This window comes from Colletotrichum karsti (genome assembly GCF_011947395.1).
Source record: "Colletotrichum karsti strain CkLH20 chromosome Unknown Scaffold1, whole genome shotgun sequence".
In the NCBI taxonomy this organism is placed as follows: domain Eukaryota; kingdom Fungi; phylum Ascomycota; class Sordariomycetes; order Glomerellales; family Glomerellaceae; genus Colletotrichum; species Colletotrichum karsti.
Window position 1 is genome coordinate 1,389,047 of NW_024065901.1, and position 15,125 is coordinate 1,404,171.

A 15,125-nucleotide genomic window follows, 5' to 3' on the forward strand; every position below is an offset into this window, starting at 1 on the left:
GCATGGAGTTGAGAAGGACATGACTGGCTTGTGCGGCAGAGGCTGAGAATAGGTGAAGGATGAGGCTGACGGGCCAGTGAAAGGGAAAGTGAATGTCATATCTTGGTACTCGACCATGGTCAACACGTCCCATCGATGGACGCCTAATCCGGCATTTCCCATGCAGACGGTCAGCGTGGTCCATTATCAAGCGCCAAGTTGCACTGGACCATTCAAGGTTCTGATGTGATATGTAGGTGTACCGCTGCCTTGTGGGCTCATTCGCGGCAGCCGGGAAAGGTCTGACCACATCCGGTCGAGGACATGACTGGAAGATAACCGCAATTACCTTGACAGTGAACTCAGGACCCTATACATCCCTACAGGCTCGATATAGAAGCGGTCCAGGGCGCATGAGTGCAGCTGAGAGTCTCGTGTGGCACGTTGCGTCCATTACTTGGCAGAGGAACTCGTCCGGGGAGCCAGACCTCTAGGAGCTGGGCTGCCTGGTGGGATTGTGTAGGCTTTCATCTCAATGAGATCCAGCAAGACTGATCGGCTTGCAGAAATCAGACTTGGCAATCCCAGGTCGTTGCTCTTGTTGAGAGCCACTTTTGACAAGTTGGCGGTGAAGCTCGACTCGACCGGGTGTCTCGTGCGAGAGGACGGAGGAGATGTGAAAATACGAGTGGCAGGCGGCGCAAAAAGCAAGAAATCGCACTTCTGAGGTAGCGGCGGCCGTGGAGAAGCGTAGTTCTCGAGCAGAGATCGACCCGGGGAAGCATGGAGTAGTAGCCGCCTGATTCGTCGAGAGGGAGTCTTGGGTCGATCTGAGTGCAGCCGGCGCGGCACTGTCCAGTGACTAAGCTGCGCGGTTCCTAAGCGAATCATCGGGAGTTTGGAGTCGGTCCTTTCATGATCGTGGGCTTGCCGGCGTGGTCGGTTCTCGTATCGACGAGTGTCTCTGAATCTGTTCACTTCCATGCCTGAGGAAAGGTTCGTCGCCCGAAGATTCCAGGGTTCGGAGGTGAAGCCGCGGCCACCGACGCCGCTAATGCTGTACTGATGGTACACGGCATCTTGGGGGCTATTTTTAGGGCAAACATGGCGATGAGAAGGATGAGGGGGAAACTGGCAGGGTCCAAATGGCCGTTGAGAAAGGTCTGCAGTGATTATTAGCATGAGCAGCCGCAATAGCCATTTAGGACGAACAAGATGGTCTGATGTGGTAAAAGCCAGCGGTATGTCGGCCGGGATGTCCTTGGAGTCATTTCCAAGGACATGGGAGAAGGATGCTACTGCAGCGCGCGATGCCGTCATCTAGCAAATGACACCAGCAGCGTGGTCTGGAGGAAGAAGACTGCGCCGTAAACTAATTCTTTTTGGCCAGTTGTCTGTCGTGTGCCATGAGGTAGGTAAGGTAGGTCGTCAAGGACAAGGTGTGGAGGAGAGGGAGAAGAGTGTGGTCGGGATTGGGTTGTTGGGAGACGGCTGTGCGAGGGAAAATCCTGTCAGATCCCACGGCAAATGTACAGTAAACATCCGGACCTTATTCCGACTGTACAGATGCGCTTTAGATAGTGCTGTGTAACAGTGCTATTGTTGATACTTACTGTACTTTGGATTTCTGGGCAGGCAAGGTGTGGCTTCCTCCTGCCGCAGCTCAGAAATAGGTAGTTTAGCGTCATAAACGAGCCACAGCAGGTACATCTATCCTACCTCAACGCCATGCAACTGAAATGCTCGCGTGGGAGAACAGTCAGGTAGGTAGGTAAACACTGCAAAAACCAGCCCGCTTCTTCTGCTCACCGCTTGGTGGCCAACAGCTCCGACAGCTTCAAGCAAGGCGGGCAGGGTTCAGGGAGTTGTGCTACAGGGCGTCGTGGTAACTTTGCTTTTTTGGTGTTGCTCCTCCCGCCTTTAGCATGTCAATTAGCGACTGCCAGCAGGAGCATCACCGCCTGAGCTTCACCTGGCAGGCAAGATTTATGATCCCTCCTCACCTCACTCGGAATATTTCCCCTCAACGCCACGGGCGGGATGCCGTTCAGGATCATGCCATCTCCCCAGACTTTTCTCGACGACATCCAATACCGACTGCATCCGCCATCTTGCTGCCTTCAGCCATCTACACTATCGTCTGCGCTTCAGCTCACCTCTTCTTCCATTTGCTTGCTCACTCTCACGCTCACTCTCACTCTCACTCTCACCTAGTGCCCACTTTCATCTCATTCGCACTCCAGCGCCGCGCATATGCATGTCTCGCAGGATCAACAACAAAAACACGAGAGATTCTAGCCCTCACACACACGTTCTAGCTGACAACGCATAATTCTTGAGCCGGGAGCTCACCCCACAGCTCATCTCGTTCCGCTGCGAACCTCGGCGACCTCTACATAGTGCAGGTGAGAGCGGCCTTTCAGAGGAGCCACGGCCAAGGGCACGGCACGGGCGATGACGGGTCAAACGCCGGATGGGCAGGATGGGACATTCAGACAGCCACAGCTCTCGCCCGCTCGCCCAGGTCTGCCTACGGCACCGCCGATCCCTCCGGCTCACTTGCTCACCCGGCAAGACTGCAATAGTAGGCCATCATGCGGTTGCCGGCCCAATGATCTCCCCTCCTTTGCTCCTCACCGCACCTCACCTAAGCCCATATGCCCGACTTACCCGGCCTGCGTTCTTCTGCCCCGATACGGTCCTTGGAACCCTGCGGCGAGGTCCGGGCGAGCTGCCCAAATCATTACCGTTTTGAGATTCGCATGTGGACGCCCAGAGACAACTTGAAGAGCACTTGACCAACGGCTTGGTTCAAGACGTTAAAGCCACACTTTGTTTTTTATGAACACGACCGGCCATACGGTTTTTTCTCTGGTCTCACGCACTAGCTGCGAGATCCGGCTCATTTTGCCTATCTCAACGACGCAGTACCGCCGACCACTTCCTCATTCGGCCGCATGGCCCATCAAGCGCGTGATGCTCTGTCTCGTATCGCAGCGACAACGACTCATACAGAGAACCTTGGGTGAGGGCGTCTTCCGAACCGGCCATTCACATGTTTCTATTCCGTCATTCATCTCACAGTGAGCCTTTAGCAGCTTGTTATTGCTCAACTTGTCATCTTTAGGGCTGCCCATGAAGGTTGCCCTTCCCGTTCCTTTAGCGCCTCAGCCAAATTATCAACGTGGTTGCCTTGACTAGTGCTCCGTGATCATGGTAGAGAACATTAGCACTCAGTCGGAGTCAAGTGTCGTTGAGAATTGGTGAGGATCTCTCAGGCGTTCGTCCTATAGCATCCTTCAGAGTGTATGCCATGAACTCGGCGCTAATGATGAGTATTTCCTCATTTAACAATACGAAGTCAGTATTGAGTTACACTCATACTGCTTTTCTTGCGGGACGTGTCCCGCATTGGACGTGGCTTCGCACAGATTATGTCGCATCGGTGCATGCCGACTATTTCATACCCCTGAAGAGGATCGTTCCGAGGTGACAACCCCTGAGGAGGATCAATCTCAGGTGGGTGGCTCTTATTAGATGTGCTACTTCCGCACAGTCTAAGCCTCATTATTGGCAGCATTAAGGCATACAGCAACAGGAAGTAGAGCTGCGACGTAGGCGCTAAAGATGAAAGGCATCTCCAAGTTCCCCGTAGTGGTCGGTGCCCCAGATACGACTGGATGGACGAGTCTTTACGAACATGTCGACATGGCCACCGTCCTCGATCGTTACCAATCACTCGTCGTATGTATGATCTCAGACAGAGATCGGCTTTCTGTCTCTTCAGCTCACTGTGGTTGCGCATACCATTCCTTCCGGTTTGTATGAGCAGTATTGGGCATGGCAGACGTCAACCGTCCACGCTAGTTTCCATGGCAGCCCTAAGATAGAAGTTTCTTTGTAAGTCATGCCAAACGCATGACCGTTAGAATGGCATCCTAAGACATCTCACTCATCAAGACACCCATACTTCCCAGCCAAGCGCTGGTAGGGCGGTTAGCGTCACAATCTGAACCCCCTCCAGACTTTGCTCCTCGAGCTACAGAAATGTCTTAACAACGGTCTCGTATGCAAGGTCCCGAGAACCGGCGAGTAGCAGTGTAGTACCACATCAACCTAACATCTCTTCAACCTTCTTTATCACGGTTCCTCCTGCAGCCAGCCTTCCGGGTGCCGAAGTGGTTGTCATCGATAAAAAAGGAGCCTTGAGGGCAGCTTCCCAAGCTATATATACTCTTAGCGGTGGCTAATGTTACCCTATTAAAGCATATGTGAGGCGAAATCAGTGTATGTGGGGTCATACCGACCCAGACCGAGAGGCAACCGACCTTGACGACCAAACTGTCCATGAGCAGTGAGTCACTACGCCGAACATTCATTCATATTCTTCTTCCGCCGCCTTGCCTTCAACATCAAGCAACACAGCTTCTCTCGTGGTGTAGTGGTAACATGCATGCTTGTCGCGCATGCGCCCCTGGTTCGATTCCGGGCGGGAGAGACTTTCAATTTTTGCGGTTTTTGCTGTCCTTCTGGCGCTGCTGACACAATTTGACCAATGAGATGAGTGAGGACAGCCGTAACTTGAGCAGCAACGCTCTTGTATTTGATTCTATGTGCTCATGTTCTAAGAAATGCAGAGGCGCGCGGAATGGATGGTCCTGAATCAACTTGTTTCTGGAACCGGGCTGAGCCCCACCCACGATGCCGATGCCGTGCCGGACCTTCGGATGAAGCCCCACTTTACCGGCCCGGCTCCGTTTCACCGCGGGGAGTGGTTGTGATATTTGCTCTGCTTCGTCTAAGTAAGAGCAAACCCGGAAGAGCCCCATATCTCATTTCAATACTTAGGCACATCTTTTATAGTTACGCAAGTGACCTTAATGCACAGGAGACAATGCCCATTTATATGAGGACGAACGCCCATGCATCTTAGCTAAGGCTGTATAACACGCTATGTTGGATATGCTGCCTGCCCTATGGTTCGTGTTCTTACCGCTGTGATTGAATCTCTTTGTGAATTGAATCTAATTTGAGCGATAATTAGGCGCTACTGTGATTTTGGTTCCACAGCTTGCTTGCGTGCTTGCTTACCTCAACACCACATATCCGGCGACGCCGTGTCTCATTCCAGCACTCGCGATTGGGTCAACGCCACCAGCATCTCAGCATTCCCCGCGTGCGAAGTTTTCGATTATAATTGAATCTATCGCTACTCTTCCCAATAACAAACGGGCGATTGGTTTAGTGGTATAACGACCCCTTCGCATGGGGTAGGTCCTAGGTTCGATTCCTAGATTGTCCAGAGGTCTATCACTTTTGCCCTTCGTTGACATTTTGCACGATATAACTATCTCCCCAATCTACCTCCCCTCATGCTGGAAGCAACATCAGACATTGTGTCCTGTTGCTAGTGGAAATGAATGGCTTGGGAGGGATATACTACTGCTTCTTCTCTAAGGGGGATGACGCCCTTAGGGTTGAAGGCCGAGCCGGAGTCTTCTCCGTGGTGTCGGTAAGAGGTGCATCTAACGACGCCTTGCTGGTCGATGATCGAGTGGTCGTTCGAAGTCATACAATTCAAACGCGCAGCTCTCTGTCTAGTTCTATAAACAGCCATACCCTGCTCTACATACCTCTACGCGTTCGACAAGTAGCATGACAGCCTCAGACTTTATCGCAGCCGTGTTGCCTTGGAGGAAAACATAAGAAACGACAACAAATCTAAACCTTAAAACCCTTCTCAGATGCCGCTGGGCGCTATCACCTTCGTCACAGCTGCCGCTGGTTCCGTAGCGTCTCCGTTGACCTTGCCAGGCCCAACATCAGACTGCCTTGACTGCCTCCCAGACCGATCCGTCACCGCATCGCTATCTCCGCCGGGAACGTTGCCAATGGTTCCCTTCCTCCTTCCCCTCCTCTCAAGAACCGCGATCAGGATGATGACGGGTACAGTCAGAGCCCCCGTCACTAGACTCGCGATATACCCCTTGCGATAATTCGGCGCATCCGTCACAGGGAAGAAGATGAGAGGCCACCACGTCTACCAAAGTCAGCACGCATGCACCGCCGTCACTCAGACTCTCAAAAGACTCACCACAAACGCAAAGTCAAACGAGTTCATGAACCCGGTCGTGATGGCCCGCAGCTGCAGGTCATGCGCCGTGAGGTCCGCCATCCACGAGTACCACAGCGCCTGCGGCGCGTACGTCGTGCCCATCAGGTAAAACGCGAAGAAGTACCCCGCGTCGGGCGGGTCCGCGATGAGGATGGCGCTGCTGACGATGAAAGTGAAGCCGATGCACAGAGACGCCTGCCAGCGGGAGCGGAGCCTGTCGGAGACGGCGCAGTAGATGAAGGTCGCCACGATGCCGGTCGCGAAGGTCGCCGTCGGGTAGTTGTTCTGCTGGATCACGCTGTAGCCTCGGGAGGCCATCCACAGCGGTATGACGTTGTTGCCGATGGCCTGCACACTGAGGGAGTAGACTGTGTTCGGATGTCAGTGGTGAGTCGGCACGGGAGGCGCCATGGGACTTACGCATGAAGACGGTCGGAAGCAGCCAGAACTGCCAACTGAGGAGGACACGTCGGAAGACACTCAAATCCCACTCCTTGGCCTTCGCATGACCGAGACGGCGCACGGCGAATTCCCGTTCTTCGGCGGAGAGGAATCTGGCTGTTCGGTGCTCCGGCAAATCCGGGATAGCAAACCAGCCTGTGAGAAGTCAGCGTCTCAACTTCGCATCTCCCGATCCCTGCGATACGGCAATTAACTCACCAAAAACGGCAAACGGAATCGTGACACACGAAACCACCACGAAGATGAGTCTCCAAGGGGCCAGCGGACCGTTCGACAAGGACGCCAGCAGTCCGGCCTGGATCCAGCCACCGGCCATGTTGCCGAGGTTTCCAAAGGCGCAGAAGACCGCCGCGCGGGTCGCGAGCTCGGATTGCTTGTACCACGAGCCGTAGATGAAATGGGCGCCCACGCTGCGGCGGGTCAGTTGCCTGCTTATCTGACCATGACTAGGGCAAAACTCACTATGCGACAGCCGAGAAAGCGCCTTCGAAGCCGTTGAGGATGAAGATCTGATGGACATGCGTCGTGCGGAAGGTGACGAGAGTGAGTACGCTCCAGACGGTGTTCGCCGCGACGAAGACATAGCGTGGTTTGACGACGGTCAAAAGAGAAGTTGACGGGATCTGGAAGACCGCATAGGTGACCAGGTAGATGGTGTGCATGTAATTGAAGTCCTGCGCGAAGGGGGCGTCAGAATATGCGTAAACGCCTTCCTCTCACCCGAAAACCACTCATTTCATCAACAAAGCCCTCACCTTTCCTTGGAAATGAAGATCCTCTTTCATCCCGCTGATATACGCCGTGTTATAACTCGCGCGGTTGATGCCGAACAGGAACCAGATCACCGAGAAGTATATCAGCACCGTGAAGTCCAGCTTGATAAGCAACGACCGCTCGATCGACGGCGGGCCCCAGAGGGCCGTCTTGACTCTCGACGACATGCCGGAAGCTGGAGGCGGCGACGACGGCGCTGCTGCTGCTGCTGCTGCCGGAGCAGAGAGCAGCGGCGACGTTTCAGAGCTCCCGGTCGCCATTTTATCTGGGGTTATCTCTTCCTGCCGTACCAGGTTGCGCAAAGAGAAGCACGATGTCGTCTTTCCGGGTTGCTGATTTCGCCATACCCTTCTCCGCACCGCGGTGGTGGGGCGGTCGCATCAGCACTGTTCAGTTGGCGTTTGACGGATTGGGTGTTGCCGAGGTCACTCAAAGGCGCTGGCGCTGATCTTAGCTCCGGGCTAGGTGGGAAAGCCGATGATAAGGGCGCGGGAGGATCTCGAAATTCATTCCCTGTATTTTGTCATTTCCTCAGAATGCCGGCAGTCTGGAAACAGCGGCGATAAGAGTACACAACGATCTTATCATGGGTTAGGATAGTGAGCATGCGGAGCATTCGAGGCGCCAAATTCAGAACCTTCCAAAGCCCGGACTTCCGAAGCACGATTCATGTGGTCGCCTAAATAACTCAAGTTACCCCCTAAGTGATCACAAAACAGAGGCCAAAGCATACAGTGGAAGGGTCACTCTTAATGCAAAGCTGGACAGAGGGAAGACAACCATTCATTAACATAATAGATGACTAAAGAAAGTTACTTATAAACGTTACAATCTCCTTCGTCGATATCGTAACAAACGTATTATTCATCCGAAGACGAACCAAAAGATTGGCGCCTGACGGCATCAAAGGTAATGAGAGTCATCCGACCGAGCTCGAGAGCCTCTCAGTCGTCCACAATCTCGTCCGAAGAGCACGAGGACGGGTAGCTGGACGCAGAGCCGTTCGACTCGGCGTCATCATACCACGGCATGGTTCCCGAGTCGGTGTTGAACTCGGTGTCCGTGGCGTTCGTCCACTGAGCCACGATCCGGCCGAGGTTACCCCAGAGCTCCTCGTTCATTTCCTTCTCGCGAGTAGGCTCAGACCCGAATTCGGGCTCAAAGCCAAGCTCCCACTCTTCCATCTCTCGCTCACTGCTGCTCGTGGAGCTGGTGAGCCAGCTCGACACGGACGACGCGGCGCGGGGCCAGCGGCGCGGGGGCGGAGGGGCAACGTTGATGATATTGACGCCGCGTGGAAGAGCCTGGGGTCGTGGAGGCGGCGGCACGCCCCCTGCCATCCATTGAAGCATCTCTCCGCCCGGTCTTCCATGATACACTGGGGGTCCCGGAGGCGGCATGCCCATACCCGGACGGACGCCACAACCACCCGGCGGCCGCATGCCACCTGGAGGCCGCACGCCCGGTGGGAACATGCCCGGTGGCGGCGGCGGTGGTCCCATGTACGGTTCTTCCCAGGTTTGACTGTCAGGCGTGCCGGGAGTAATGCCATCGGCAAAGGCAGAGAGCCTCATCGTCAGAACGGCACCAGGCTTGATGGTGGTTTCCCAAGCTGCGGGAGTAATGACTACGTCATCTCCGGTGACAATCTCAAAGGCACCGTCCCGAACAATGGGCCACATTCTGTTAATGTCACGGAAGCGGCTATGGATGATGGTACGCGCACCCTTTCAATGTGTTAGCATGATCTTAATCCTGTAATTCTGGTTTTCAATGACTGACCTTTAAAGTACGGCACTGTTCGTACGGCAGAGCCGTCTTGCGGCCGAGGGGGTCCGTCAGATGAACGGGCTCCTGAGCGGGCTCCATGGACATGTATGCGACAACATAGTTGGGCAAGTTGCAGGTGTCAACCGCAATCAGGTTTCTGACCCGGCCATCCTTTTTCTGGGCACGTCGTGGGGCATTTTGCACGGCCAGTCGGAACTGAGCGTCTAGGCCAATAAGCTGGTCCCCTGGGTTGCCTCCGGCCTTCCTGAGAACGCGCTTGAGTTGGCGGAGGAGCATCTTCGGCTGGAAGGACAAGGGAGGAGGCTGGACGCAAGAGCTTTGGTCTGCGCTGTAGAGAATGGTCGCCTCAAGCTCCAGATGATCCAGAGGCGGAAGAGCGCGGCCAAATAGACCGCGCATCCACTCTGCCATGCTGTTGAATACCTTCGCAGGGAATCGGCGCTTTGGTTTCAGTAGCTTGATATCAATGGGCTCAGGGGGAGGCGTTGGAGGTTGGAAGACTGGAGGTGGCGGCGGAATCTCAATGACGGCCGGAGGAGGCGGTGGTGCGCACACCTCAGCAGTAGCCGGCTTCTTCTCATCGGCAGCTTTGTCGCCACAAACCGAGGGCGGTCTAGAGTCCTTGGCTGTCTCTCCGGACTTCCAGGAAGCCGCATCGTCGTTTGAGCAGACGCTCACGGCATCGGCCTCCGCAGCCTCCGCGGCCGCTGCAGCTTCGGCGGCTTCGGCAGCTTTTGCAACCTTTCTAGCCAGTCTAGCTTCCTTCTTAGCTTTCTCTTCCGCCTTCCTCTCGTAGTCTTCTACGAGATTCTTGACAGTCTTGTTCCGCTGCTGCAGCAGGCGACTTGCCAAAGCCCTTGAAGCGAGCTCCTCGTCGAAGCTGCCGGGAGCTCGTGGCGCTCTGGCCAAATACGTCAGTCCAGAGATTTACGAAGATCAGGAGGACACGGTCACTTACTTGATCTGAAGACGAGCAACATCAAACACCTGCATATGCAGCAGAAGACTGGAGAACAACCACTTCAACTGCTTGTAAGCGGTCTCGAAAGCGTCCGCGACCAGTCCCCACTTCATGTTTGAGCTGATGGCGCAGAGTCTGGCGGCCTTCAGGTCCTCTACACGAACAGTGTGCAGGCAAATGTCTTCGACGACTTTGGCCGCCAGACTGGCTCTGTAGACGGTGCGAATAATGGTGACATAGGTCTTTGCGCAGCGGTCCGCAAGGTCTTCGACATCTCTGCGGCCGGCGTCCGTATAGACGGTCAAGGGATCATGTTTGTCAGTGCTGAGAGAGTCCCAGAGCTGAGCAAGAGTTGATGCTGTGCCGAAAATTTGGTCGACCAGACCTTCAATGTCCGAGTCTGCGCCTTTGATCCCTAGGCCATAGATGTTCAGCTTGTTGGCCAGCTGGAACCCCAGATTGACAATGCCGGGCACGTTGGGGGTCACGCCACCCAGGAACGCGGCCATAGTGACGAGATTGATGGCGAAGAATGAGATGAGAGATGTGAAGGGAGGCCGGATTGCAAGACCTGAGGCTCGTAATATTCATGACTGGGGGCGGGGTATTTAACCGTGAGCATTGCAAGAAACAAGACGGTTGTAAGCCTCATTTCGTACACATTGGGCTGGCGAACTGCATGGCCTTTTCGTTGGGTAAGGCGGCGTCCAGCCAATGACTTGGAGCCGCATAAGGTGGATGGGTACAGCTCGATGGTTTCCCGGCATGATTTTGGGTCAGGAGACTAGAGCCCGATCTTTCTGTTGGTCTTCGTGCTCTCCCAAACCCGTTTTTGGTTTTGTGTCGCATGGTGAGGCCAACTGGTATTCGGGCGGTCTCACTTGGCTGGTTCGCATGATGTTGTCATAGTCGACGGGAGGGCAAGTAGGCAACCTACGAGGCATCACTCGGCTAAGACCGCTCGAGACACGGCTTCTCGGAGACCCGGGGTTTTAGCCGCGTCGTTGCCTTCCAGCCTGCTTCCAGATACCAGCAGGTTCGAATACAAGAAGACTCTGAGTGTCCTGTTTGGTTGTGTGGCTAGTCAGCCTTGAAATCTGCCTGGAGATGGAACGCAGAAGATGCTGATGGAGGACGGGCAGGCAGGATGCAGGAGAGCGGGACGTGGATACGCTCGGACCACTAGCTTAGAAGGACCACGCATATGTGGGGACACGCAACCGGCCCCGCCGTGGACCGGTTACCGGCCAATGTGGGGCCTGAGGGCCACAGCTGTGAGGTCCTCCCGCGTCATCCGTTGGTCCACGTCCTACAAATATCACACAACGAACGCAGGCTCTAAAAGCAGGGCTTCGAATCGCATGCACCTTCCCGCGCCGATACGAATCTCTCATTCGGTGCTCTGCCATTTGACTGGCCTCACTTACGCATATGTCTTGCTTATCGCTGCAAGTCAACAGCATCGATGCAACGACAGGTATCCATTCCACGTCCACTTCAGTCATCCCTCGGTCGGAGTCAGCTCCCCCTCCCTCCCTACCGTCACATTTGAGATTTTGAACCCGCCAGGCACTCTCGTCTGGAACACACCCGCCGGATCGTACCTTTCTGCAGCCTCTCGCATCTTGCGGACGTTCTCTTCACCATAGCTGCCGAGTGGATCTTGGGAGCCGTCGCAGTAGTTGAGGTAGCGGAACCCAACGTCGCCATTGACGGACTTGGCGAAAGCCTCAATCTCATCAATGCCTCCCTTGAGTGTCGGGAACCCAACACTGTTTCTTAGTTCTTGGGTATCGACCTCAATGGCCCAAACCAACAGCACACAGTCTTCCTTGATACGCTCCAATCCAAACATATTTCCACCACGAACAGCCGAATGCTTGCCGAAAGATGCGGGTAGTGGCTGTAGCACCATGGAGAAATGAAAATCATGGTCCGGAATCTGAGCCTTCATTTTTTCTATGCGGTCTTCGAATACATTCGCAGCTTTCTGGATGATTCGGGTGTCGTTTCTGAAGGTCAAGGTGAACCACGTTTGTCTTTCCGGCAACGGCGTTAGCTACAGACTCGGCGAGGTTCAGGGAGCACTCACCGTCGGGACTTCGGCAGAGCGAACGCCGCCATCTTGTCGGCAACCGTGGTCGTCTTGGCATCCTTCTCGCCGGGGATCACCAGAAACTTAGCCAAACACTGGGCTTCCTGCTCGCCGTCCAAGCTTGTTAGAAGATTCATAATGAAGTGGTATTTGGTCCTGGGCATGTACATCCACATCGCCAAAATGTGCGCATCCGGGTGAGCTTCGAGATTACCGATGAAATCCGCCAGCGCAGCGACGACATCCGGAGTCGACTCCTTGGCGCAGACAAGTCTGGCATCCCAAATTTCATTGGAAGGAAACGTCACCAGGTCGAAGCGTGTTACAATTCCAAAGTTGTTCCCGCCGCCCTTGAGGACTCGAAAGAGGTCGGAGTTCTCGTCCACGTTGGCTTGGACGATGCTGCCGTCAGCGAGAACGATCTCGTAGTTAACGACCTAGTCTTGATCCCCTCGTCAGTTGACCGATTAACCATCGCAAAATCGGGGCCAGTGTGAGGAGACTTACCACACGCGAAGCCGACGCGGCAAGTGTAAAAAGTCTTGCCGCCGCCCGTCAGCAAACCGCCAATGCCGACCGTGTTTTCGCGGCCCCCTGCTATCATCCTCCCATCTACAGCCTCAAGTCAACACACAAGAATCTTTTCTTTTCAGTGAGCTTCATAAGTCCTCACACTTCTGGACCTCTTGGTACGCATCCGTCCATGTTCCTCCAGGAAGCAGCGACGCAAGTTCCGTATCATGGTCGTACGACGTCTTCGCCATCAGACCCAGGTCTATTGTGACGCCGTCCTGGATGTTACTGGCACCAGGAAAGACCGTATGGCCGCCACTGCCGTATTTCGCATGTCAATAGGACACATTCCCCTCATTGAGACGGTGAAAACTCACCTGCGCACAGCAAACTTGCAGTCCGGAGTCTCAACCATAGCCTTCACTGCCTGGGAGACCTCATCAGCGCTCCTGGGCTGCACAATTGCCCAAGGTCTCAGCCTGGCTGTCTCCGACCAGTACGACGCAGTCCTGTTCTCGTATGTCTCCTGCCCGGGGGTATACAAGACCTCATCCAGGCCGGCTCGTCTGAGGTTGCCGATCGCCAGCTCCTTTAGCGATGCCATCATGAAAGGAATATCTCCAAGACGCAAGTGCCAAGATCACAGCCGTCACATTAGACAACGCGGATGATCGGCAGACTGGTTCAACTTATATTCCTGGCCCAATCTCTATCTAACCATCGCCTAGACGTTCATTTGCTGCATTGGGGATCTCACATCCAGCCGCTGTCAGCATTGTGACGTATCGCTAATCTCGCCAAGGTCACGTTGCATTTCCATACTGCTTACATGGCCGATAGCGCCATACGGGCAAATGTTGAAGACTTCTACATGATACTTCTACATGCTGTTTTGGGACTGTGTCGGTCTGCACACACGACCCAGCTCATACACTATCAAGCATCAGCGAGACTCCTTCGACATCAATGTTTTCCTCGACGCGCGACAGGCGGTCACGCCTGCCCATAATCGCAGAGGTCCCATGCTGAAACTTTTATGGCTCAAGATGACAACTAGAGATTATATGGTGCTCCGATAGACTACATCACGGCTGTAGCGGCGTGGTTCGCATGCCTCTCTACCGTTCAGGCGCGACCGGGTTACCCGCCGACCTCTAATAGTTTATTTTCTAATTTACCAAAGCTTTACACTGTCGCTTGATCGCCTCATCGTTTGCTAACCGATTCCACCTCTCTTGCTGCTTCTTGGCCTTGGCGACCAGAGTCCTCTGCTGTGGAAGAGGTAAATGAGCAAGAGCCAGTCGATCTCCTTGCCTCATCGTTGCCAGTTGTTTGTCGAATAGGCTGCCGGAGCTTTTAGCAACTAAATCTTTCTTCTTCCCACTGTTGATCGCCAAAGCCGTGGTGTCTTTCGGATTCTGGGAGCTTTCTCCACCTTCCAAACCGGAGAAGCTGTTGTGTTCTTGTCCTGACTTCAAACCTCGATCATCACGCACTTTTCTGGCCCTTCGATGGGTGACCGTCCTCCCTGAGGGTAGTCGCTTTGTTCCGTCCTCCACATCAACAGAGAAATCACGTCCCGGATTGCCAAAGCTATCATGATCGGAGTCGGTGTCGGGTTCGAAGTCGTAAAAGTCTTTGAATTCGGAATTCTCCTTTTCAATGTCGATCTTGCAGTGACCCTTTCCAGTCATATGTTGTTGTGCGGCCTGCGGGGTGTTCCGGATAGATCCACAGTAGAGGCATTCGGTGTACTCGTAGATTACGAGGTGGAAGTATTTGACCAGTGCCTCGAGATCGACTATCAATCTCTCGGGGTACGGAATGGTCATTCCGTGCCGCTTCCTCATGTGGTCCAGGTTGTCGTTGAAGTCTTCATTGTGGCAATTGCAGAAGAGACACTTTTTCGGATCGAAGGGATGAACAGTTGTTTCGCTCGCATCTGATGCTTCCGAGTCCTCCGCATCCGAATCTCCCAGTTCGAGAATTGAGAGTCTCTCATCCAGTGATGATGTCTCAACTCTGGTCTCCTGAACTTCCGACGCCATGGCGGAGCGAGGGGCCTTGATGATTTTGGTTTAGGAGAGCAAAACCAATGTGGCTGATTGCGACATGGGCATGAATGGCGCAAGGAGTTCGCTGCTCAACAAAAATGTGTACTCATTGGGTATGGTGAGATGATATCAATAGCCAGATTATAAGGGTGGCTGCATTGTATTGCGCGGCGTATTGCATTTGTTTGTTCGCTGCTCAACAAGTGTGATGAGAAACCGCGTGCGGGTAAGCACGGAAGGAATCAGAGAACGAAAGACACAATAGACATGGAGAGAGCACAAAGTAGTACGGCTTTAAATAGTAGCACGATCGCAATTCGGTACTGACCTTCCTATTCGCGTAAGCTGCCGTGTCATTTGCGACATGCAGGCTTGAGAGTC

The 15,125-nt window shown here is 54.1% G+C and overlaps 4 protein-coding genes across 4 annotated transcripts; all 4 read right to left on the reverse strand.

Annotated features, from left to right (window-relative positions):
* Positions 1 to 5,719: 5,719 nt before the first annotated feature.
* On the reverse strand, positions 5,720 to 7,590 carry CkaCkLH20_00319 (uncharacterized protein; the record flags this gene model as incomplete). Its single annotated transcript, XM_038883039.1, has 6 exons — positions 5,720 to 6,019; positions 6,074 to 6,462; positions 6,515 to 6,691; positions 6,755 to 6,966; positions 7,019 to 7,230; positions 7,312 to 7,590. The coding sequence occupies 6 exons, from the start codon at positions 7,588 to 7,590 to the stop codon at positions 5,720 to 5,722; spliced, it is 1,569 nt and encodes a 522-aa protein (XP_038751744.1).
* A 684-nt stretch (positions 7,591 to 8,274) lies between these two features.
* On the reverse strand, positions 8,275 to 10,591 carry CkaCkLH20_00320 (uncharacterized protein; the record flags this gene model as incomplete). The annotated part of the gene is made up of 3 exons (XM_038883040.1): positions 8,275 to 9,057; positions 9,113 to 10,022; positions 10,080 to 10,591. 3 exons carry the CDS (start codon positions 10,589 to 10,591, stop codon positions 8,275 to 8,277), a joined length of 2,205 nt encoding a protein of 734 aa, XP_038751745.1.
* A 992-nt stretch (positions 10,592 to 11,583) lies between these two features.
* Positions 11,584 to 13,297, reverse strand: CkaCkLH20_00321 (FAD binding domain-containing protein; the record flags this gene model as incomplete). Its single annotated transcript, XM_038883041.1, has 4 exons — positions 11,584 to 12,121; positions 12,175 to 12,614; positions 12,861 to 13,008; positions 13,068 to 13,297. 4 exons carry the CDS (start codon positions 13,295 to 13,297, stop codon positions 11,584 to 11,586), a joined length of 1,356 nt encoding a protein of 451 aa, XP_038751746.1.
* A 562-nt stretch (positions 13,298 to 13,859) lies between these two features.
* On the reverse strand, positions 13,860 to 14,738 carry CkaCkLH20_00322 (putative TRI15; the record flags this gene model as incomplete). Its single annotated transcript, XM_038883042.1, has 1 exon — positions 13,860 to 14,738. One exon carries the CDS (start codon positions 14,736 to 14,738, stop codon positions 13,860 to 13,862), a length of 879 nt encoding a protein of 292 aa, XP_038751747.1.
* Between the last annotated feature and the right edge of the window lie 387 nt (positions 14,739 to 15,125).